At 39.8% G+C, this 22797-nt stretch overlaps 2 protein-coding genes across 3 annotated transcripts; one reads left to right on the top strand and one right to left on the bottom strand.

Annotated features, from left to right (window-relative positions):
* Nucleotides 1-6343: 6343 nt before the first annotated feature.
* On the bottom strand, nt 6344-9848 carry cabp5a (calcium binding protein 5a). Its single transcript, XM_060891365.1, has 7 exons — nt 9749-9848; nt 9503-9600; nt 9038-9068; nt 8491-8634; nt 7816-7925; nt 6972-7119; nt 6344-6874 (listed from the first exon to the last, which is right to left on the bottom strand). The coding sequence occupies exons 1-7, from the start codon at nt 9765-9767 to the stop codon at nt 6846-6848; spliced, it is 579 nt and encodes a 192-aa protein (XP_060747348.1). The 5' UTR covers nt 9768-9848; the 3' UTR covers nt 6344-6845.
* A 3746-nt stretch (nt 9849-13594) lies between these two features.
* On the top strand, nt 13595-22253 carry lrrc45 (leucine rich repeat containing 45). 2 transcript variants are annotated; one of them, XM_060863889.1, is made up of 18 exons: nt 13595-13689; nt 15734-16028; nt 16319-16380; nt 16473-16543; nt 16641-16819; nt 16997-17125; nt 17317-17381; nt 17526-17584; nt 17737-17814; nt 17945-18080; nt 18202-18279; nt 18366-18477; nt 18592-18662; nt 18789-18881; nt 19886-19978; nt 20430-20603; nt 21548-21695; nt 21858-22253. In XM_060863889.1, the coding sequence occupies exons 2-18, from the start codon at nt 15797-15799 to the stop codon at nt 22052-22054; spliced, it is 1977 nt and encodes a 658-aa protein (XP_060719872.1). In that variant the 5' UTR covers nt 13595-13689; nt 15734-15796; the 3' UTR covers nt 22055-22253. The 2 variants fall into 2 exon arrangements, with proteins under 2 accessions (XP_060719872.1, XP_060719871.1); XM_060863888.1 differs by having other exon boundaries at nt 17317-17429.
* Nucleotides 22254-22797: the final 544 nt, after the last annotated feature.

Genomic DNA, 22797 nt, shown 5'->3' with positions numbered 1-22797 from the left:
TTTTTATTATGTTGGCTTTGTAGAGCCAACATTCTGTTTTCCTATTTAAGCTTAGATAAAAATTTATAAAATTTAATGTGGCCTAGGGCTTTCGAGCCACATGCACCAAATTCGGATTTGTTGTAGAACCTGGTCTGAAGTTTGTTGCTATTACTTTTCTAAGCGATCCGAGTACCGGTACTTCCGGTACCGGGTCTCAAAGTGGCCTTTTTTCCCATAGACTCCCATTATAAAATTTGGAAGTTTATAACTCGGCAAGCTTTCGAACGATCTACACCAAACTCGGCCAGCTCCTTTAGGGTGATACTCTGAACAAAGTGTTAAATTGGTGTAAAACTGGCCTTTCGGTTGTGCCGCAGCCCCGCCCCAAAATATGCAAAATCAAAAAAGTTTTTACAACATGGACATGTGACATATCAAAACACTCAGAACAATGAGGGGAACTTCCTCACGTGTATTCTGATAACGTCACATGACATCACGTGATGTCACGTGAAAATCAAAAATTAGCACAACATGAACATGTAACATATCAAAACACTCAGCCCAATGAGGGGAGCTTCCTCAGGAGTATTCGGATGACGTCACCTGCTCGTCTCCACTTGCCTCCAAATGTTTTGGCACCCTAGCTTTCTGTCCACTTGTCTCCAAAAGTAACACTGACCCTTATGCCCACTCGCCTCCAAAAAGCACCGGCCTTTGCGAATACTTGCCTCGTCAAAGCCAACATCAAAGTTTGTCGCGACGAACTTTACAGATCTAGTTATTATTATTATTTAATATGTTGTAAAAAAAAAAATTGTAATGTACAACAGTCATGTATACATTGCATCACAATGAGGCACATTCAAATGATACATTTTGTTTTTTAGATTAAAAAAATGCATATTATATATGTATATGATCATGTTTGGGTATGTTCTGATGGTCCCTGGCTGACTGGGCGTGCCATTAAATCAGCTGTGCCACTAAACCCAGCTGTGCGGCTTAACAGCACTGGGTCATGAAAGAGGCAAGAGCAGATTAATTTGGATTAATAAAATAAACAGCAAGAGTACAGGAACATCCTGGATGTATCACAGTATCTTCTTATAGTGGATAGTTGCCAGTTTGTCTGCATCCAATCACATATTTTACCTTTTACCCTGTTGCTAAATTCTGACAAACGTGCATGGTGCATGACAGATGTGAAAGAGACACCGGATGAAAAACTTATGCTGTAAGCCTCTTAGTAAAATTGGACATTTATATTTTCAGACCACAAGCATAAGTCTAGACTTAATGGTTAAAAAGTTAGAATTTGCACTCTTCATGCAGCAGAATATTGGATGTATACTAGAATGTATAGAAATAGAAGGGGAAAAATCCCACAACATTATTTCCATTTTCTGTCAGCATTTACTATCCCTGATTTGTTTTTGTTTGTTTTTTTTGTTTTGGGTGCACTTGTCTTTAAAGAAAGAAATTGAACAGTGTTAAACCCTGGAAATCCTTGCCTTCGATGATTCTACTAAAAGAAAAAGAAGAAAAACAGCTAAAGTGTGAACTACACGCAGATAATTTGCATGATCTGGTATGCAGATCGAGTAAATCTCCATGTAAATGCAGCTGAGCCACAGCTTAAAGGAGTCTCTGATTTTCAGTGTAGTGATTCTTATTTGGCATAGATTCAGGTTCAGGTTTCTGGGAATCAAATCATGTCTCAGAGGAAGACTGAGCCAGTGGGAAAGCTAAGAGTAGCTGTACAGAAGAAGTGCTGAGATCAGTGGCCATGCTACTGTATAAACGGGGTCATGGCAAGACAAGGGCGGATTAATTTGGATTAATGAGTTGCAGAGAAAGCAGAAATGTCCTGGAATGGGGACATGAAACCCAAATCAAGTGCAAAAAGTGCTAGTATTATCTGCAGTGTTATCTCTTTCTCTTCTGCATGCTTACATGGTGTTGTTTAATTTTTGTCTCTCAAGCCTTGACTGGTGGATAAACATTGACTGTTTGTCATTACATTACAGTTGTATTACGGTTTCTTTTGCCCTTGATGGTTGCCATTGGATTTCTGATCACAGCTAGCCGAATTTCAGATAGCAAAATCAGTGTGTGACCGATTTTAATCACGTATCATTAAGAGAACTTACCTGATCTGTGGTCATTTGATACCTGTGCTTAGATGATGTACTATAAATAGCAGAAAATAGCATAGCACTAAGCATATGTGATAAAAGGTTTGAACGTTACGGATTGTCTGTTAATCCCTCCCCGGTTTTGAATCAGATTTTGGTCTCGGTTTTATTACATGCTCTCAGTACAGCTTTAGTCAGCTACAAGGACAGCCAGATCCAGGACAGTTTGGGATTTAAGTTCTCACTAATCATGCTTTCTGACTGGTGTTAAGGTGATGAGACAGCAGCACTGTTCATGGCTGGCTGGAATTATTTTGTATATTGGTCTGATATCAGTTCTATTGTTTAGTCAGAGTCTGATATCAGTTCTATCCATCAGTCAGTCTGATATCAGTTCTATTGTTTGGTCAGAGTCTGATAGCAGATCAGTTCTATCCATCAGTCAGAGTCTGATATCAGATCTACCCATCAGTCAGTCTGATATCAGTTCTATCCATCAGTCAGAGTCTGATATCAGATCTACCCATCAGTCAGTCTGATATCAGTTCTATCCATCAGTCAGAGTCTGATATCAGATCTACCCATCAGTCAGTCTGATATCAGTTCTATCCATCAGTCAGAGTCTGATATCAGATCTACCCATCAGTCAGTCTGATATCAGTTCTATCCATCAGTCAGAGTCTGATATCAGATCTACCCATCAGTCAGTCTGATATCAGTTCTATCCATCAGTCAGAGTCTGATATCAGATCTATTCTTTAGTCAGAGTCTGATATCAGATCTATCAATCAGTCAGTCTGATATCAGGTCTAACCATCAGTCAGTCTGATTCTATCGTTTAGTAAGAGTCTGATATCAGTTCTGTCCATCGGTCAGAGTCTAATATGAGTTCTATCCAGAGTATGATATCAGTTCTATCCTTCAGTCAGAGTCTGATATCAGATCTGTCAATTGGGGAGAGTTTGATCAGTCCTATTCATGAGTGTGAGGAATAACTCCTTGAGATCCTTGAGAGGATCCAAGGATGACCCCTAGTAACCCATAGTTCTCATCATAGACTCAACAAAGAACCCATGTTCATCTGGGTGACAACGGAGTGTGGTTATAAATAATTCCCTTCTATAACTGTGCAGTTGTGTAACCACGTAGTCTTAACATTTAGTTTATTTTGTTGAAGATATCCCTGCTGAACACTTGAGTGCGACACTGACTGTGGCAATTGCTGTCTTAAAGCTATCACAGCAATTGTAATTAGCAGAGATGGGGGACTCGAGTCATATGACTTGACTCGAGTCAGGCTTAAGTCTCAAATTTGGGACTTGAGACTTGCTTGACAAATATTAAAAAAAGACTCGACTTGACTTTGACTTGACATTCATGACTTGAGACTTACTTGTGACTTGAGTTAAAAGACTCGAAATAGCTTTTTTTTTTTTTAAATCTGTTTTTGAACGCATCGTAATATAACCACGTGACGCAGCAGGCAAGCAGAGCAGTGGCGAAGCCAGAGGGGTGTCCCTGACATCTGATTGGCCACACCAGGTGCCACCCCGAATTTTTATTTGATAGCATTGGAAGTTTGATGCTGATCGACATCTCATTTCACCTATCAAAAGAAGTCTTTGTTTGACGTTTGGTCGTGGCGCCGCTCAACATTTCAAATCCATCAATCAATGACAATAAAGAGTTGAGAGGTAGAGAAGAATACTGTAACAGTCTAATACTAAAACATCAAATTTCAGGAAGTTTTGAGATTAAACATCAGGATTTACCAGAAAAATATTTCGAAAGTTACGTCGCTATATAAATTGACGTTAGACGCTATTAACTGATTAATCAGACAAGAGAGATCGGTTCGTTCATCAGTTTAGCCATAATATACATAAAATACATAATATACCTATAGTTGCCCTGGCCACCCCATGTATAAAACTCTAGTTCCGCCACTGAAGCAGAGGGAGAGCGCGCACTAACTAATAGACCTCAACAGTCGTGAAGAAACATGGAAGGCGCTGCAATAATTAACCAAAAATAATTAAGTTCGGGTACCGGGATTTTGTGATGGACAGGACTCACTGCAGTTTTAGGCTGTGAACAGGCACACCCTCCCCTCTTTGTTCAAGGTAGCGGTAAGAGTTATTTACCATCCCTGCATCAAGTGCACCTGTTGAACGGTGGGGTTCAGCCATGGTGGGGTGATGATGCGACCACATCGCTCACAATTTCGTGACAAACTTATATCAAATTTTATTTTTTGCAAGTGCAATGTAGTGTAAATGTTTATGTGGAAATGTTTTTGCAATAGCACTTATAATTGGTCTTCAGTGTTAGGGTTTGAGTGTGTGTGTGTGTATGTATGTATGTATATATATATATATATATATATATATATATATATATATATATATATATATATATATATATATATATATATATATATATATATATAAACTCAGCGTTGCAAGCACAGCCATATTCTTGTCTCGCATGCACACGCACACACATTCCATTTAAAGGGATAGTTCACCCAAAAATAAAAATTCTGTTACCATTTTCTCATCCTCATGATGTTACAAACCTGTATAAATTTCTTTGTTTTGATGAACACACAGATATTTTGAGGAATGTTTGTAAACAAACCTTTCATGAGCCCCATTCACTTCCATAGTGGGGAAAAAAGAATACTATGGAAGTGAATGGGGCTCATGAATGGTTTGGTTACAAACAGTCCTTAAAATATCTACATGTGTGTTCATCAAAACAAAGAAATTTAAACAGGTTTGTAACATCATGAGGGTGAGAAATGATGACAGAATTTTAATTTTTAGGTGAACTATCCCTTTAATATTAATAAATTATACTCACCCCAATCTCTCTCTCTCTCTCTCCCCAATAGTTAATTCACTTCAAGGTTTGTGTTCAATAATTTACATTTTTTGGTTGACGTGATTGTTGTTGTTATTCTGTTGTTAAAAAGGAAGGATCTAATTTAAGGATGTGTTCATGTCCCATTAAAAGGGAATGCCTGTTCAAAAAATGCCATTTGGTTGCATAGAAACCATTGTACTTTTTTATATATATACTTTTCCATGGTCTTCTGCCATGTTTGTGGCATATTGAAACTTTTCATGCTTTTATGTTGGCCTTATTTCTGTTACATTTACATCTTAGGTTTTGTTGTTTTGATTTTTATTCATTTTTAGATTTTTATTGTATTTACAACTCACCTGTATGTGGACACCTTTTAAAAATAAATGCATATAATCATTTTTGTTGCAAATAAAACTCAGAGTTTTAAATACTGAAAATACCATATATACTGTAGATTTAACTTTGTTTAATATATACATTTAGTTAAATCATCAAGCATCTGTATGACTTGCCAGTGACTTGCTTGACTCAAGCTACGACTTGACTTGACTTGCTTGACATAAAGCAGTGACTTGACTTGACTTGACTTGACTTGACACTCACAAAAATTGACTCGGACTTGCTTGAGACTTGAAGGTTAAGACTTGAGACTTACTTGCACATGTGTGACTTACTCCCACCTCTGGTAATTAGCCATTGTATCAAAACTGATTATACCAAATGCACTCCAATGCCATTTTCATGAATTTTTAGTGGTACCATCCACAGTAGTCTCACAAATCTTTAGGCTGTCCACCCAGGGCTTTCCACAACAGCAGCGAGTACCACATACAATAATTTAAAGATGACCTAAAATGAGTCCTTATTAAAATGTTGGTGTAGGGAGGATGAAACAGAAGGATGCTAGCTACCTATAAATCCTGGATAAATATCTGTATGTGAAAAGTCTCACTGTCATATTACATACTGCCCCCTGGCAGTTAGGAGGTATAAAACCTCCTGATTTCTTCTGCTGGCTTTATCACTGGATACATACTCACATCAGAGTCTAATGAATATTTAAATGCAGTTCATTTATTAATAAATGTTGTCCTGGATACAGTATATTATCAACATAGAATATGATATATGCAATTTTGAGTCTCATATAATGGTATTTTAAAAACAACAAAAAACAGCCTTTTAAGACTTTTGCATAGTCGAAAATGTGTTTAGATGTGCATTGATTCAGAGAAGTGACAAACTTAAGGAAAAACCTGAACCTATGATTGCAAAGACTGAGATGATTCCAGACAAGAGGAGATTTTGGATCATTAGCATTTCAAATACCAAACTACATTCCTCTATCTTTACCTGTTTTCCATCCTCGTGACTTTCACACCATCTAGTCAGTTCGTTCCAGCTTCCTGAATTATTACTAAGTTTAAAGCTCCAAATTCTGCATTCAATTTACAACAGAAACCAAGGAACGTAAGAAGTAAAAAAAAAAAAGCTATAATAGCTAGCATGCTAGTAAGTTTTAAGATAAACGCTAGCTGAATGCTAATAGCTTAGCCCTATAATCTGCCCTGCTGAATACAACATGTACATAGTAACAGACTGATTATAATGATCTGATTTAGGTCTTATTCTCACTGTAAAAGATTAGACGAGTTATACATTTTGATCAACTCCTTATACACAGTTATACAAATCCCGTCTATGGTTAATCGAGGAAGGGCTGAGAAAATGTAGTGAGGAAGAAGATGAAAACTGTTATGGGAAAGAAAGTAAGGTGCAGACTGATAAAAACAAAAAACAATTAAACAGGACAGTAATGCTACTGTGTCGTCACGTCTCACTTCCGTACCTCTCTCAACAGCTTGACATCATCTTCACAAACTCTGCAAAAAAAATAAAAAACAAAATGATCCCATTTTATCCCATTAGTGATATTTCTCATGATGGAAATGATGAACAATGGCTGTTGTTAGTTCACACCTTCAAAGTCTACAGTTCCATCACCGTTGTCATCGACCTCTCTGACCACGGCGTCGATCTCTTTGTGACTCATGTTTTCCCCCAACAGCTTATTCATAGCTAACTTTAGCTCTTCTGTCGTGATCTCTCCGTCGTTGTCCATGTCAAACTGCAGAAGAAGAACAATTACTACGTACAAACTGAAATATTGAGAGACTTGCACATGAAATGGAGATGGAGTATTTTTCTCGTCCAAAATTGACTAGAGCCTTTGTTTAACAATAAAAAACTTTGATAAAAACTTTTATTAAACTTTGTTTAATACTCAAAAAACACAGACATTAAATTATATTACATCCCATGAACAAGACAGACTAGCCCATGGCCACATGCTAGTATCTCATGGTTTTGCTAACTTGATGGTGCCTGAAGTCAAGCCAAGACAAGGAACGCTAGTCTAGGTCTAGGGTTGAATGCAGAACCCAATGTCAGAAATTCAGGCTGTGTAATGTGATTAAAAGTGGAAGTCATTTTGTTGAATTAAACCAAACTTGGAGCCATGAAGGTGTTTATTGTTCATCCAGCAATATACTGACAACACATGGACTTGTCTTAAATATTTTTTGAGAGCAGTCCTTATTTTCTATCCCTGATTTGTTTAGGCTTAAAAGGAAGTGCTTTGGTTTAGATGCTTTCTAATATTTTAATCAAGAATAATCTGGCAACCTAGGAGGCATAAGATACCTTTATAAACTGAATGTTGACCTAAGCAGGATACCCAGAACTTTCCCTGCAAATCACCCAATCTGACATACTCACATTACACATACACAACCTTACAGATATTTACAGCTTTTCTTCTGACCTGTTTGAAGGCATCCCTCAGCTCTTTCATGCCAATCATGCCAGCTGTTTCAGCCAGGAGTTTTGGTGCCATCAGTTCAACAAAGTCTTCAAAATCCACCTGTCCTCCCACTGCAAGCCAGAAAGTCACAAATGTATTAAAATAGAATTCAATAGTATTTTGATTTGAAAAAAAAGGAAGGCTATGAATATTTCTCTACTATTGTCACAAGCACCGCAAGCGTATTTTGTATTTTGTAGATGAACCAATGCTGAGTTAAGTCATGTCCAAATCATACATTAAGATGAGTTCAGGCCTGAACAAATCACACACACTTTTTGAGATAAGACATGTACTGAACATGAACTAATGAAGAGTTAAGGCATGTACTAATTAGGCTTTGAAGATTAGTTAAGGCATGTACTAATTACGCTGTAAAGCTGAGTTAAAGCATGTACTATTCAGGCTCTAAAGATGAATGAATCATGCATTAAATATGAGTTAAGGCATGTACTAATTACATTGTAAAGAAGAGTTAAGCCATGAGCGAATCATGCATTAAAGATGAGAAAAGGCATGGACTAATCACAAACTAACGAAGAGCTTAGCCATGTACTAATCACAAACTAATAAAGACCTCATATTTACGAATCTTATAAATTTGTGCATCATGCAACAAGACACTAGTAAATTTACGGTTCATATTGATATTCTGTCCAAGTTCAATCAGCTCCATCTCCGTAGGCATGTAACCCATAGTTCTCATCAGGTTGCCCAGATCTTTACAGCTGATCAGTCCGTCCTTGTCCTTATCAAACTCTTCAAAAGCCTCACGCAGCTCTGCAGAGAGACACAAACACTCAAATACTACAGGAATCCAATCACCTTAAACGTACAAGAGATATTAGCGCTCGTAAACTTGATAACCAAAACCACGTACAGCTTGTCCAACGTACAGCTCACCTCAGAGATACATTTCATACATACTTACTCTACGTACATAAGATGAGCCAATCTTATACACTACTGTGAATAAGTCACATGCAAAGAAATGCTTTAAGGTCAATAATTAAGGAAATGATTTGTTTCTGGTTATAAAACAATACTATACATACAGTATTAAGTATTTTAGTATTCAGTATTACAGGGACTTAAACTGGGGTCTAGGCATAGTGACTTCCTTTCTCTTACTCTGTGAGATAACTAATTTAGGAATAGATCAAATGCTAAAATGGAAATTTACCTTCAATCTCATCATCTGCCAGTTCTCTCTCCTGAAAAACAAAACGGGTTCGAAGTTACGTTCTATATCAGGAACTCTAATTCACAGTATGCATGAATAAATTGGTGCAAATTGGTGTAAATTGTGTCTTCTTGGACGCATAGAAATATCTTATATATGCGTTTGTAATAGTCTCTCAGATGGATCTCAAAATTATATAGTCGTTGCTGGAATGTGTTTAGAACCCTGTTAAACATGCAGAACATTGAAACAGTCGTAGATCATCCAGCTAACAAAATCTGTAAACATCTGTGATGTGAAGAAGCTTATTCAAAGTAGAACTAAACAAAAAAATAAATGCTATTTCTAGGATCTCTCTTACAGACAGATAAAGTCTGTACATATCTTATGATTCTTGTACAGAATCAGATAAAAATATTTAATATTTACAGGATGCAAATTGTTTAAAGATGTGGAATTACTTACAATCTTCCCTCCTCGTATGAAGATGCAAGCAGTCATGGCTTTGAGGTAGATGAGGTTTAGCTGAACTTCAAGACGTAGTAAGAGCTCAGAGTTAGGTCCTATTAAAAAAAAGTTATTAGCACTCTATTTGTAACAAAATTAGAAACAGTTTACTATTACTGATATGTTAGAGTATAATAAGTGGATCATGACTTTTTAAATTTTATTTACATCATAATGCATTCAAATAGACTTTATCTATCTCACCTAGCTTCAAGACTAACATATATAAAACTCCGCTGAATCTCCTTTGCTGAACTGTCCTCCCTTGTTCTCCTGTTGTCTCTCGTCTCTGCTTTGACGGGTGTGTGAGTGGTTTCTAAAATGTGTGTTTCTGGCAAATAGGAGAGCAGGATGAAGAGGAGGAGGAGGAGCAAGAGGGGACACGATGACATGATCTACCATCGGATCAGTGCGGTGAGTACATACAGTTTGTAAATATGATGTAAGTTATGTTATAGATATATACAATTAAACATATTCAATTCAATTGAATTGAATTCAGTTTTATTTGTATAATGCTTTTAACAATGGATATTGTTTCAAAGCAGCTTTAGAGAACATAAGAAACATAATACAAAAAGTTTAATATTATACAAAGATTAATATAGTACAAAAAGCTCAAGATTAATATTAGACTTGTATTTAAATGTGTTTTTATACCTACTGAACCAGCCTGAGGTGACTGAGGTGACTGTGGTGAGGAAAAAATCCCTGGAAGAGGAAGAAACCTTGAGAGGAACCAGACTCAAAAGGGAACCTCATCCTCATTTGGGTGACACTGAAGGGTGTGATTGCAGATACACAGTCTGACAATTGTGTACTGATGAGGAGGTTGTTGTCCTCACTTGGAGTTGGCATCTCCCCTTAGAATGTTAGAATACTTCAAGAAGCAGAGTCCAACTGGAGCTGGTACATCTCTGGATGCCTCAGGATCCTAAAAGGGTTGGCCTCACCTCAAAGAAGGTCTGAAATCTTCATGACATGGAACACAACTGGAGCTGGAACAATCACTAAATATACAAATATACTAGTTTAAACAAGTCTCTAACTGTGGAAGATGTTGTGAGTTTATGTGGGTATATGACTTTTAAATTCTTCCTAGAGAAGACAAGCATGAGATGAAATGTGCAAATCAGTGAAGGAACAGTTCAAGCGAGTCAAGAGGGTTTTGTCAAGTAGGGTTTTGAAGATGGTCTGGAGACTGTAAACCATTGGTGGAGTAGCAGCAATGTTGCAAGGATGATCCTGTACCTTCTGTCAGATGGTAGGAGAGAGAGAGAGTCCATGAGATAGATGATCAGGCTCGTCTGCAATACTAGTGGCTTTGTGGATGAAGTGGTAGTTGTATGATTGTGGCGATGGTGGCCAGAAAGTACCCTGATCGTCTTGTCAGCTGTTCTCACAATCCGCTGTGGGGTCTTGCAGCTAACCTGAACCCTGTACCACATAATGAGATACCTGGGAGGATGCTATCTTTTATCTGTCTGTATAGGTTGTTGGGGATGGATTTTGGTGCTCTTCAGCCTCTGCTGGAAGTGTCTGCAGACAGACAGAGTATTTAGTCAGTAGGACTTGGTAGTGGTCTTCAGCACTGAGATGTTTTACTGACCTCACCAGGACAAGCTCTGCATTACTTTTCTCTATCATAAAAAATGTCATTGGACAGTAAACCTATACGGTGTGTATATGTGTGATGCATGTATATTGAGACCATGTGAATTTCCATAGCCTTCTTGTTGGTTCAAATCTAGGCTAATCTAATCCAGGTCAACTCTGACCTCTCTGCCATTTAATGATCAGTCCAATTTTACATTCACATTTACATTTACATTTACAGCATTTGGCAGACGCCCTTATCCAGAGCGACGTACATAAGTGCTTAAATCTCTAACATTGAATACATTAATGCTGGCTCACTAAGTTACATACTTAAGATACCATGAGTTTAAAACATTTGTTCAAAGTTACAATGAAAGTGTCAAAGGTGTGTTTTTTTTTTTTTTTTTTTTTTTAAAATGCAAAAGATAATGAAAGAAGTGCTAGTTGAAGTGTTTCCTGAATAAGTAGGTCTTCAACCGCCGCTTGAAAATAGCCAGTGACTCAGCTGTCCGGACCTCTAGGGGAAGTTCGTTCCACCACCTTGGTGCCAGTACAGAGAAGAGTCTTGTAGTATACTTGCCTCTTACCCTGAGAGATGGTGGAACCAGTCGAGCAGTGCTGGTAGATCGGAGGGTGCGGGGTGCAGTGCGAGGAGTTATGAGGGCTTTGAGGTAAGAGGGAGCTGGTCCATTTTTGGCTTTGTAGGCCAGCATCAGTGTTTTGAATCTGATGCGTGCAGCTACCGGAAGCCAGTGGAGGGATCGCAGCAGCGGGGTGGTATACAAATACAATGAGGCCTCATTAAATGCAATAATATCAGGAACACAAGTGTTATAGTGGAAATAAATAACTTAATGAAAAGCCTAAGATCAAAACTGTAGGTGTGTGTGTGTGTATATATATATATATATACAAATTACCGACTTAATGCAAGTTATACATGGTATTGCACACACCATTATTGATGATATTTGGAGCAATATTACATGTAATTGTTAAACTTGATTCTCTTACATATACATTTGCTTTTAAGCCTAATTATTAATTTTGATTATGATGTGATTGTGACAGGGGCGTGGGAAGAGGTTTCAGGTTGGGGGTGCTGAGTTTTTTCTGTCACCACTTTTGAATAAGAAACAATATCAAGGCTATAAAACTCTGTTAATCACAAAAGTTTCAGTGAGAAGTTGAGAACACTCGTTTAAACAGTGCATACACTCAAACTTGACTGCACATCACATTCATCACACTTTAATGATACTGCTTTAATCGTAATGCAAAGACCGGTCATCGGGACATAAGCTGTCATATACAATAAAATAGCCTGCGCAGCGACAGGAAATATAATTTAAGACCCCTAGACCAGGGGTGGACTTGCGCTCAGGAGTTTTTTTTTGGGGGGGTTTTTTTGAGCGGCGTGTGGACAAATTCTTTCAACGCACACACTATTTTATTTCTTGATAACAGACCGCTGCGAACTATAACACACCATTGCCATGAAAAACAGCGTTGCCATGGACACACAGGATTCTAAATGTAGAGACGGAGCGCACTATTTTCTTTAGCGGAAACAATACAATTGTTTTTAAATCAATAAACTTCTTTTTAAATCATTATTTTGTGTCAAATTATTGATTTATTTGGTAGGTAGCAATATAATAAGCGGGATCCGTTTCGCGGACCTGTAACTTGAGCAACAGCGAAGCCGCGAACTTCGTGAATATTTTAAAGGCGTAACAGCTGATGAAAAAGCAGAGACAATTGTAGACGAAAATGAAGAGAGATTTTATCTTAGTTTTTATTTTATACAAAACATTTTCGTCTTGTCTTTTTTCGTCAACAATAATGCATGTTAATTTAGTCTTAGTCAGCGTTTTTGGACAGTGGTGCAGTCTTGTCATCGTCTCGTCTTAGTCATGAAAAAAAAGGTTGTTGACGAACATTTTGTCTCATCTCGTCTGACGAAATTAACACTTCTGAGAAGGTATAATGAATGTCCGTATTATGATCGAGGATCGCAGGGGTTCCTGTTAAAGGGGGACAAATTCTCCAGAACATATTTCCACTCTGCAATTCTCACATTCTCACTAATCCCCACAATGTCCTCTAACAGACCTTCCACCTGCTGAAAAACTCTTCCTGCTTGGTTACATAAATGCATGATTGCACTTCATTAATCCTCAGCTTTGGCCTTGAGGACTGTGATACAGGTTTTTTATTATATTTAGCAGTCCAACTACAGGTGAGATGAGAAAAATGGGAAAGGCTAATTGTATACACACTAATTAAATACTAATTGTGTCATTATATAATAATGTAATATATAATAATGGATTTCTGAAGAAATTCGCTTTTTATCACTGCATTATTCAAATATTCAGCAAATAAAAAGAGCTACAATAAACGATGGTTAGCACTCATGCAACAGCTACTACTACATTTCCCAAAATTCCCTGTTGCGGATATTCCTCTTCTCTTCCTGGTTACGTTTCAACTGTCAAAAGAAACAATTAGTGAAAAACAGAGATGTATTTTCATAATGCACGGTAAGGCACTTTTATTGACATTTTAAAATAATAATAATTGAAAAAAAACTAACGTTCTTATAGTAGTTAAGAGCATAGTTAGCATAGCTTATTTAGCTAAGTGTTTGTTTACATTCAGTAGTTTCAAATAGTTACCAAGTAGTTACCGACTTACTCGTTAGACGTTCAGACAACGTGGGACTCTTTCTAAAGGATATTAAGGTCTTAATTGGCCCAGTCTTGACGTTTCAGCTTGTGTGTCTTGTTCAGTGGTGGTCGTTTTTCAGCCTTTCTTACCTTGGCCATGTCTCTGAGTATTGCACACCTTGTGCTTTTGGGCACTCCAGTGATGTTGCAGCTCTGAAATATGGCAAAACTGGTGGCAAGTGGCATCTTGGCAGCTGCACGCTTGACTTTTCTCAGTTCATGGGCAGTTATTTTGCGCCTTGGTTTTTCCACACGCTTCTTGCGACCCTGTTGACTATTTTGAATGAAACGCTTGATTGTTCGATGATCACGCTTCAGAAGCTTGGCAATTTTAAGAGTGCTGCATCCCTCTGCAAGATATCTCACTATTTTTGACTTTTCGGAGCCTGTCAAGTCCTTCTTTTGACCCATTTTGCCAAAGGAAAGGAAGTTGCCTAATAATTATGCACACCTGATATAGGGTGTAGATGTCATTAGACCACACCCCTTCTCATTACAGAGATGCACATCACCTAATATGCTTAATTGGTTGTAGGCTTTCGAGCCTATACAGCTTGGAGTAAGACAACATGCATAAAGAGGATGATGTGGTCAAAATACTCATTTGCCTAATAATTCTGCACTCCCTGTATTAAATCTAATCTAACCCATCTAATCTAATTTGATCTATATTGCGACATGATAAATGTGTCCCAAGAGAGGAACCAGATGCAAAAAGTGCAGTCATGTAAACAGGAACATATGAGCAACTTAGAAAGCATGATCATCAGAGCCATTTCTGTTCATTCATTCATTCATTCATTCATTCATTCATTTTCTACCGCTTATCCGAACTACCTCGGGTCACGGGGAGCCTGTGCCTATCTCAGGCGTCATCGGGCATCAAGGCAGGATACACCCTGGACGGAGTGCCAACCCATCGCAGGGCACACACACACACACACACACACACACGACAATTTTCCAGAGATGCCAATCAACCTACCATGCATGTCTTTGGACCGGGGGAGGAAACCGGAGTACCCGGAGGAAACCCCCGAGGCACGGGGAGAACATGCAAACTCCACACACACAAGGTGGAGGCGGGAATTGAACCCTGACCCTGGAGGTGTGAGGCTAACCTGCTAACCACTAAGCCACCATGCCCCCCATTTCTGTTCATTCATTCATTCATTAAAATGTAAGTCTAATTAAAAAAGCAACTGTTCTTAGGAGCTGTAGTAATTAGGATAGCAAAAGGAAGAACAAATACAGATATCCTTGTGGTTTCTTTGTGGTATCATCCAAAACTGAAGTAGGGCATCAGGATGGGTCGGACAGGATCTTGAGCTTGTTCCAGGAACACTGGGTTTGAAATGGGAATACACTCTAGATGAGATGCCTGTGAATTACAGAGCACACACACAATATTAATGCATAATTTAATGTTGATAATCCACCAGCATGTTTCAAGGCAGCAAGTATATATGTATATTTAGACAACAAACCTAAATCTCCTGGAATCCAAAATCCTAAAACTCCCTGAATCCAAAAACCTGAAAGTCCCTGAATACAAAATCCTGAAAGTCCCTGAATCCAAAATCCTGAAACTCCCGGAATACAAAATACAGAAACTGCCTGAATCCAAAATCCTAAAACTCCCTGAATCCAAAATAACAAATCTCCTGGAATCCAAAGAGAACTCATCTTCTTGTGTGTGACATTGAATAGTGAGATTCTAACTCATTATAGCATGCATGTGTAAGTGTGTGGAAAGGATTTTTAGTTTAAGTTTAGATCTTTCATGTTATCGGTTGCATGCTTGAGATGATTAGCATAAACTGGGTCAGAGACAACCATCTCTTGTGTTCTTCCGCAGCATCGCATGTGCTTGTGAAAGTGAATAAGACGGCCACAGTGGGACGCTTCTCCTCATCCGGCGATGGAGGATTTCAGACGAACCTACCAGCGGCTGTGTAAGGAAGCAGACTTGGAGCCCCAGGAGTCGGTCTTGGCTCAGCTGCAGGAGGTCCGAGCCACAGCCAGCAGCAGCAAACTGGACCTAAGCGGCCAGAGCCTGACGGTGGAATCGTGCTCCATGCTGGGCAAGGCGCTGCAGAATGACACGCTTTTCACTCAGCTCATCCTCAGCGACTGCATGCTCAGCGAGGAAGGTGACTAATTAATCTGTCTAGACACATCTAACAAGCACATACAACGGTTGAGTAGAAAGTTTTCAGCCTTCGTATATGGTTTCTGGAAAAATAAGGAACATGTTCCTTAAATCAAGAAGCTGAAATGGAAAGTTGATATACAGTGCCTTGTGTAAGTATTCCCCTCAACAAACATTTCTAGTTCTCCAACCTTGGACTACGTACTTGTCGTCCTGAAGACTTTTGCATTCAACCGTGTTTTGCAGACTTAGCTGACACATATGTTATGTCACCATGTCTGTCATTCACAGGCACTAAGCTTCTCCTGAAAGGCCTGTGTTCCAACACCACAGTAAAACTGCTGGATCTTAAGGTAAACATTGGCGTTCACAAGGTAATGCTGTCTGTAATGGATCAGTCCGATCTTGACGCTGGACGCATTTGTATGTGTCTTTCTGTTTTTAGGGAAACAACTTAAGAGGTGCCGGAGCAGAAGCTTTGGGGAAGCTATTGGTAAGAAACAAGACTTTGCAAAGGTGAGTGTACAGGGGTGTATTTACGAGCATGCTTTAATAATCCCGTACTTGGTTTTGTTAAAATTTGTCCTGTTGCATTTTTTAATCCCCTTTTCAGACTGGTGTTGGAGTGGAACGCTTTAGGGATGTGGGACGAAGGCTTTTCCGTTTTCTGTGAAGGTCTGGCTTCTAATAATTCTCTTATTCAGCTGGACCTGCGCAACACCCAGATCAACCATCAGGGAGCAGCTGAGATCGCGCTGGCCTTGAAAAGGAACTCTGTCCTACGAGAGATCGGTGGGTGTTGACCTGTAGACACGGCGATCATTTCTCTGTGGTCCGGGTCCTAGAGATTAATCCCGGTGTCCCCGTTGCATTGCCCTGGTTTTAGACTCAAAAGAAGTCTGTTCTTGTAGGAAAATAGTTGTCTGGTCTTTTTCTGAGTAACAAATATTATTGTTTTTCTGAACGCAGACCTGCGATGGAATAACATCGGCCTGCTAGGGGGCCGCTCGCTGCTAGAAGCTCTACAGCAGAACCGCACTCTCGTCCAGCTTAGCATGGCCGGCAACAACATCCCCAGCGACGTCCTCAAAGCCATCGGTCAGACACCGGTTCTAATACAACAAGATGTGAACAATTTCCCAAATTTCCCAATGGAATCAATAAATGTCTGAAAATTCAGGAAGCAATCAGAGGACAACCACATATTACATAGCTTTATTTATTAAAAAAATATTAGACTCCAAATGGTTAGAGTTGTAATAAAATGTGTTTGATTCTTGTCTTTACAGAGCAATCTATGGATCACAACGCAGACAGACGTTCGACCCTGCGCCAAAGCCACAGCAAGTCTCAGGTGCTCAGTAAAGAGATCCAGATCCTCAAAGAGGAGAAGAACCGTCAGGTTACCGATCCTGAGAGAAGGGGCTCTAAATCCTGGTCAATTTTTTTTTTTACCTTTCAGGAAGAATTTGTAACACTTTGTCCTGCTCTGTTTCAGTTTCTAAGTCTGATGGAAACCATTGATAAGCAGAGGGATGAGATGGGGAGGAGCAGCAGGTCAGATGTTATTACGCTTTAATGATGGCCCCAGTGAGATGAATTAAAAATATTAGACATGGGATTTCACGGGAGGGGGAGCCTGTGCCTATCTCAGGCATCAAATGAGTGAGTGAGAGTGAGAGACATGGGATTTCTTATGTCTGATTCAGATCTTCATCAGTACGCCTGGGGCAGCTACAGGAAGCTCTGAGCGAACGTAAATCAGCCGTGAATTCCCTCACAGCCAAGTAAGCAGAACACCCACACAAACACACACACACACACACACACACACACACACACGATACCTTCTCAAACAGCAGGTTCTCTTCAGATACCTGATCAGACATGATGTTTATTTGCTTTTCGCTTGTGCAGGTTACAGATGACTGAAGCTGCTCTGGCTCTGTCTGAGCAGAAGGTCAATAACCTGGGAGATCTTCTGACAAAAACAAAAATGGAGAAGACCGAGCTCATGGACGGGCATTCCAGAGAGCTGAAGAAACAGCAAGAGGTTTTTTATTTCTTTTTTTTAATCATTTTTTTTATAGGATAAATCAAATTATTTCAGCGCACCGGTGAATTCTGGTTTCTGATTGGCTGATCTTTGGTTGTTGTTGTTGGTTTTTTTTTAGGACAGTATTCAGCGCGAAGGGAAGTTTTTGAGGGAAGTGAACAGTCTGACCAAAAAGAACCATCAACTGAAGAACAAGGTGCAGAGCTTGAGGGTTAGCACTGAGTGTTAGATAGTATTGGAGGAGGTAGGGTGTATTTTAACATCTGTGTCCTCTGCGCACAGCTGGAGGAGGCTGAGCAGCGCTGCAAAGGTCAACAAGAGCAAATCTTTGAGTTAAAGCAGGAGCTGACCAACGCCACCGCAGAGCTAAAATTACGCCTGTCCCAAGCTGAACGTAGCGTCTCACACACACACACACACACACACACACACACACACACACACTCACACTCACACACACAAACACGCTTATTTTAACGTAAAACTTTTTCATGTCCATTTTCACTAGAACGCCTGGACACGGAGAAGAGAAGATCCAAACAAGCTCTCGAAGACATGGACAGTTTGCGTCAGAAAGAGGTGGGTTTTGAAGTTCAGTCGCTCACGTCACACGACGTCTCACGTCACACGTCACACACACACCAGAGCGTTCTCAGTATACACCAAACGAGGCAGTGAACCTCTCCGACGTGTGTTCTCATGTAGGTCGATCGTGTCAATAAGCAACTGGAGGAGACAGAGAGAGCTCTACAAGAGCGGATTCTCAAACTCGAGGGCCAGCGGATTCAGCTGGAAGAGGTATTACATCATCAACTCCTCTTTTAAACCAAACATCAGTAAGATCAGTCCAACATTAAGATCAGTACAAACTTCTCAAGGACTTCTTTAGGACTCTCTCCGTTCCACTGATACTGGTCTACTTTCTATTCCTCGCACATCCATGTCTTAAAGGTAGGGTCTCTGATATTTGAGAAATGCTTCTGAAAACTGCGTTAGGCCACCAAACAAAACAAAAATCAAAACAAATGTGTGGCCAATGAGCAGAAAGGGGCGGGTCTTGTCAATATGGGCGGAGAGAGTGTTCAGTGCGCATGTGTGCATGTGCGCATATTCACAGAGTGGAGTTTCCCGAGTCAATAACTCCTGAGCTAAACGCTGTTACTAGCAAAACACGGTTGTAGCTGCCTCTCTACATTACTACGATAGAAAAGAGGTGTTATTTGTGTAGTAACAGCATTTAGCTCAGGAGTTATTGATTTGGGAAACTCCAATCTGTGAATATGCGGCCAACTTCCTGCTCCTTCAGTTCTCTCGAGCGCTGGAAAGCTGATCCTATATTAACACGGGTCCTACTTCTTGCCTTATCCTAAGCCTTTCTTCGCTTTCTTTCTTTATTTTTATCCTCCATGTCAATGTTAAAACCGCTTTATGCTAATGTCACACACGGGCACTGAACACTCTCTCTACACATATTGACAAGCCCCACCCCTTTCTGCTCATTGGCCACACGATTGTTTTGATTTTTGTTTAGCTTGTCGTCCCGACTCAGTTTTCTGAAGCATTTCTCAAATATCGGAGACCCCACCTTTAAATGTTTATCAAGATCTCCAAAGCCACCATTTCAAGCTTCATTCCCGGGATATTAAACGGTCCGTTTAGCTTCTGGACATGAACTGACTGGAAGCCTATTCGTTCAGTCTTCATTGTGAGTGGCTGAACCCTAGCGGAAGTCAGTTGAGAACTGAAATGTTTGACAAAACAGGGATTTTGACCTGCGAATCTGATTTTTTTCCGCCACGCAGGAGCTGAGCCGAATGAAGGCTGCTATGATGACGGAGAGGGTTCAGGCAGAAGAGGAGCTCGGGAGAGTGCGTGCTCAGGCGCGCCTGGAAGAGGTATGGACCTTTAGAAACATAGGGAAGGCTAACACACCCGGATAATCTGAACTGAGGTTCTTTAAAGCCAGATGTAAGAAATCACCTCAGGATGTATTATGTGTATAATCATAATTCCAAGAATCTTCCATCACTTCAGCTAAACGACTTGTACTCGACTTCATTTTTCTCTCTTAAAGTAACAGCTGTAAGTGATTAAACATGAATAAAAGCCTTTTTCACCTGAAATCATAGCACATTAATGGCACGTAACACTTTTTCCCCTCAGAGTGAAGCATGGTGGTGTTAGCATGAGATTTTGTTTTCCTGTTTTTATGAAGTATAAAATTACTGTAGATCGAAAGAAATCTCCTGAAGATGCATCACATCTGATCGTCACAACTACAAGCATCTTATGAATGTTTTTATACAGTATACAAATATAGTTGTTTCTCTCTGTATCACCCCGAAGCAGCAGCATTTGAACAGCATGGAGGAGAAGCTACGGAGCACGCGTCAGTCACGTGACGAGGCTCAGAGCCACTGCACGCAGCAGAAGCAGACCATCACCGAGCTGCAGAGCCGAGTAGGCCAGCAGAGCATTGAGACTGATGCCCTGCGGCGCAGGATAGAGGAGCTGCAGCAGGTGCGGCGCTAATGACGGAGTCACAATGTAAACATAAAGACGGATGACAGATTTAAGGAAAAAACACCCAACCCATCAGAACAACTGTGGAACTGAACAATTCTATCTAAAGATTTGCTATTTTCAGTTTATAGAAATCTATTTTGTTACCCTGTTTGGCCCAAATCCATATGATGGACCATCTTCATGGGAAGTCATGGCCTAATGGTTAGAGAGTCTGACTCCTAACTCTAAGGTTGTGGGTTCGAATCTCGGGCCGGCCACTACTGAGGTGCCCATGAGCAAGGCACCGAACCCCCCAACTGCTCCCTGGGCGCCGCAGCATAAATGGCTACCCATTGCTCCGGGTGTGTGTTCACGGTGTGTGTGTGTACTTTGAACAAATTCTGAGTATGGGTCACCATACTTAGCCGTATGTCACGTCATATTCACTTTTCACTATTATCTTTCTACTTTCACTAAAGGACCACAATCACAACTTTTACTTCTTTGACAGACAGACAGCTGTAAGAATGGCAGTAAGAAAAGTAAGAAAGAAAACGTAACGTTTTTGGCTGTGAGTGAAGCATGGTGGTGGGAGCATCATGTGCGCTACTCTCATTAGATGTATACTGTAGGTTGCACCCAGGTTTTCTCACGTTCATGCAGAATGAATTATCCTGCACAGACTCTGAAAGTTAACGAACATGGACAGGACAAAATATTTTCACAAAATGAGGTTTTCTCCAGCAAAGAGTGGAAATGCTTTTTTTTGTTTGTTTGTTTATTTAGAGCCCTTTAAAAACCTGCAGGTTTATATGGAATTATGCACTATAACAGCATCCATAAAATAAATACTTCCTTAATTAGTATAATCCTCAAAAGCCGATTATGTTAAAGTTACAACTTTGCTGTCTATCTAACACCACGTCATTATTGCTTCCTTCCACCGTCCTCATCCTCAGGAGCTTGCTGGGAAAGAGCAGGAGAAGGTGGCGGAGGTGACACGGGTTAAGGTCGAGCTGCAGGAACAGATCGGCCACTTGCAAGCCGAGAGGACAGCACAGAGCGGGTTAAAGGAGAAGATCGCTGCTTTGGAGAGGGAGATGAAGGGTAACAGTTCACAGCTAAAATATTGTAGCTTATCAAATAGTGTTTTTGTTCTCAAATAGAAATGGTGAAATGTAGAAGACTTTGCAATGTTAAGAGTTTGCATAAAGTGTTTTAATAACCAATCAACTGAGGCTAAGCTAGCATCTTTTCTTCCTGGAACAGCACTTCATACCACTCACCGAGAGGCTCTTTTAGACAAAGAAAGCGAGATCTCGTCTCTACAGGAGCGCCTGCGCATGCGGGAAGCGGAGATCCAGCGTATCCGCGAGGACGAGGCGCAGAGAGCCAGTTTGCTTCAGAACGCCATCCTCACTTACGTTCAAGGTTCCACTATCGGACAGTACAGCTCAAAAAAATGACTCTTGCTCAATCAGTAATCAAACCTACCGAATTCCTTCACTGTGTCTGAGGTCATTTTAAAAGCAGAGGAGTAATACGTTTTTATTCAAAATGAAATTTTTATTTTTAACAAGTAAATCGTTTACAGCAACCTTCCAGTATCTCAGGAAAAGCAAAAAGAAGTAAATCCCAGCACTCTCAAAGTTTTTTTTTAAAACTCGATTTGATTTTATTTGTTTTCTATAATAAAATCTTTGCAAAAAAATGTCGTAAATGTCCATTTTCCTGACAACAAAATATCAAAGCACACTTGTAATACTGTTGGTACAAAAGAACCCATTTACTGCTAAGGTCAAATCTTGAATGATACACTCTTTGTCCACTTTATTATGAACATCTATACACGTGTATATCAACCATTCAGTTTAGAGTGGAGTGGAAGGTGTTAGACTACTGAGTTTGAATCCCAGGTCTGCTAGGCTGCCACTGCTGGGCCTCTGAGCTCAAAATGCTCCAAACATTTAAGGGTTAACTCTTGGTACCCGTCCCAAGCCTGGAGAATATATGAGGGTTGAATCAGGAAGGGTGAATCCTGGCAACCCCAAACAGGGAGCAGCTGAAGGACAACAAAAGCTTTTGATTCCAACAATTATGTTCCAGTCTTGCTGACCTGAGAGGAGCTCCAGCTTACTGAGTATGGATGGATGAAAACAAAGCATACTGGATATATTAAAATAAAAATTCATATAATAAAAAATTACGA

Source organism: Tachysurus vachellii, chromosome 2 (assembly GCF_030014155.1).
Source record: "Tachysurus vachellii isolate PV-2020 chromosome 2, HZAU_Pvac_v1, whole genome shotgun sequence".
Classification (NCBI taxonomy): domain Eukaryota; kingdom Metazoa; phylum Chordata; class Actinopteri; order Siluriformes; family Bagridae; genus Tachysurus; species Tachysurus vachellii.
The sequence above is the reverse complement of the archived record's forward strand: the minus strand, read 5'-3'. Positions and strand labels throughout refer to the sequence as shown.

Excerpts from the sequence above, each read along its gene's own strand:
- cabp5a (XM_060891365.1), bottom strand. Across the intron at positions 8,635-9,037 it reads GGCAGATGATGAGATTGAAG|AGCTGCGTGAGGCTTTTGAA; the intron begins GTAAATTTCCAT and ends GTCTCTCTGCAG. Across the intron at positions 6,875-6,971 it reads TGGAACTGTAGACTTTGAAG|AGTTTGTGAAGATGATGTCA; the intron begins GTGTGAACTAAC and ends TTTTTTTTGCAG.
- lrrc45 (XM_060863888.1), top strand. The coding sequence starts at position 15,797 with ATGGAGGATTTCAGACGAACCTACCAGCGGCTGTGTAAGGAAGCAGAC. Across the intron at positions 17,585-17,736 it reads GAGATGGGGAGGAGCAGCAG|ATCTTCATCAGTACGCCTGG; the intron begins GTCAGATGTTAT and ends TGTCTGATTCAG. Across the intron at positions 17,815-17,944 it reads GTGAATTCCCTCACAGCCAA|GTTACAGATGACTGAAGCTG; the intron begins GTAAGCAGAACA and ends TCGCTTGTGCAG.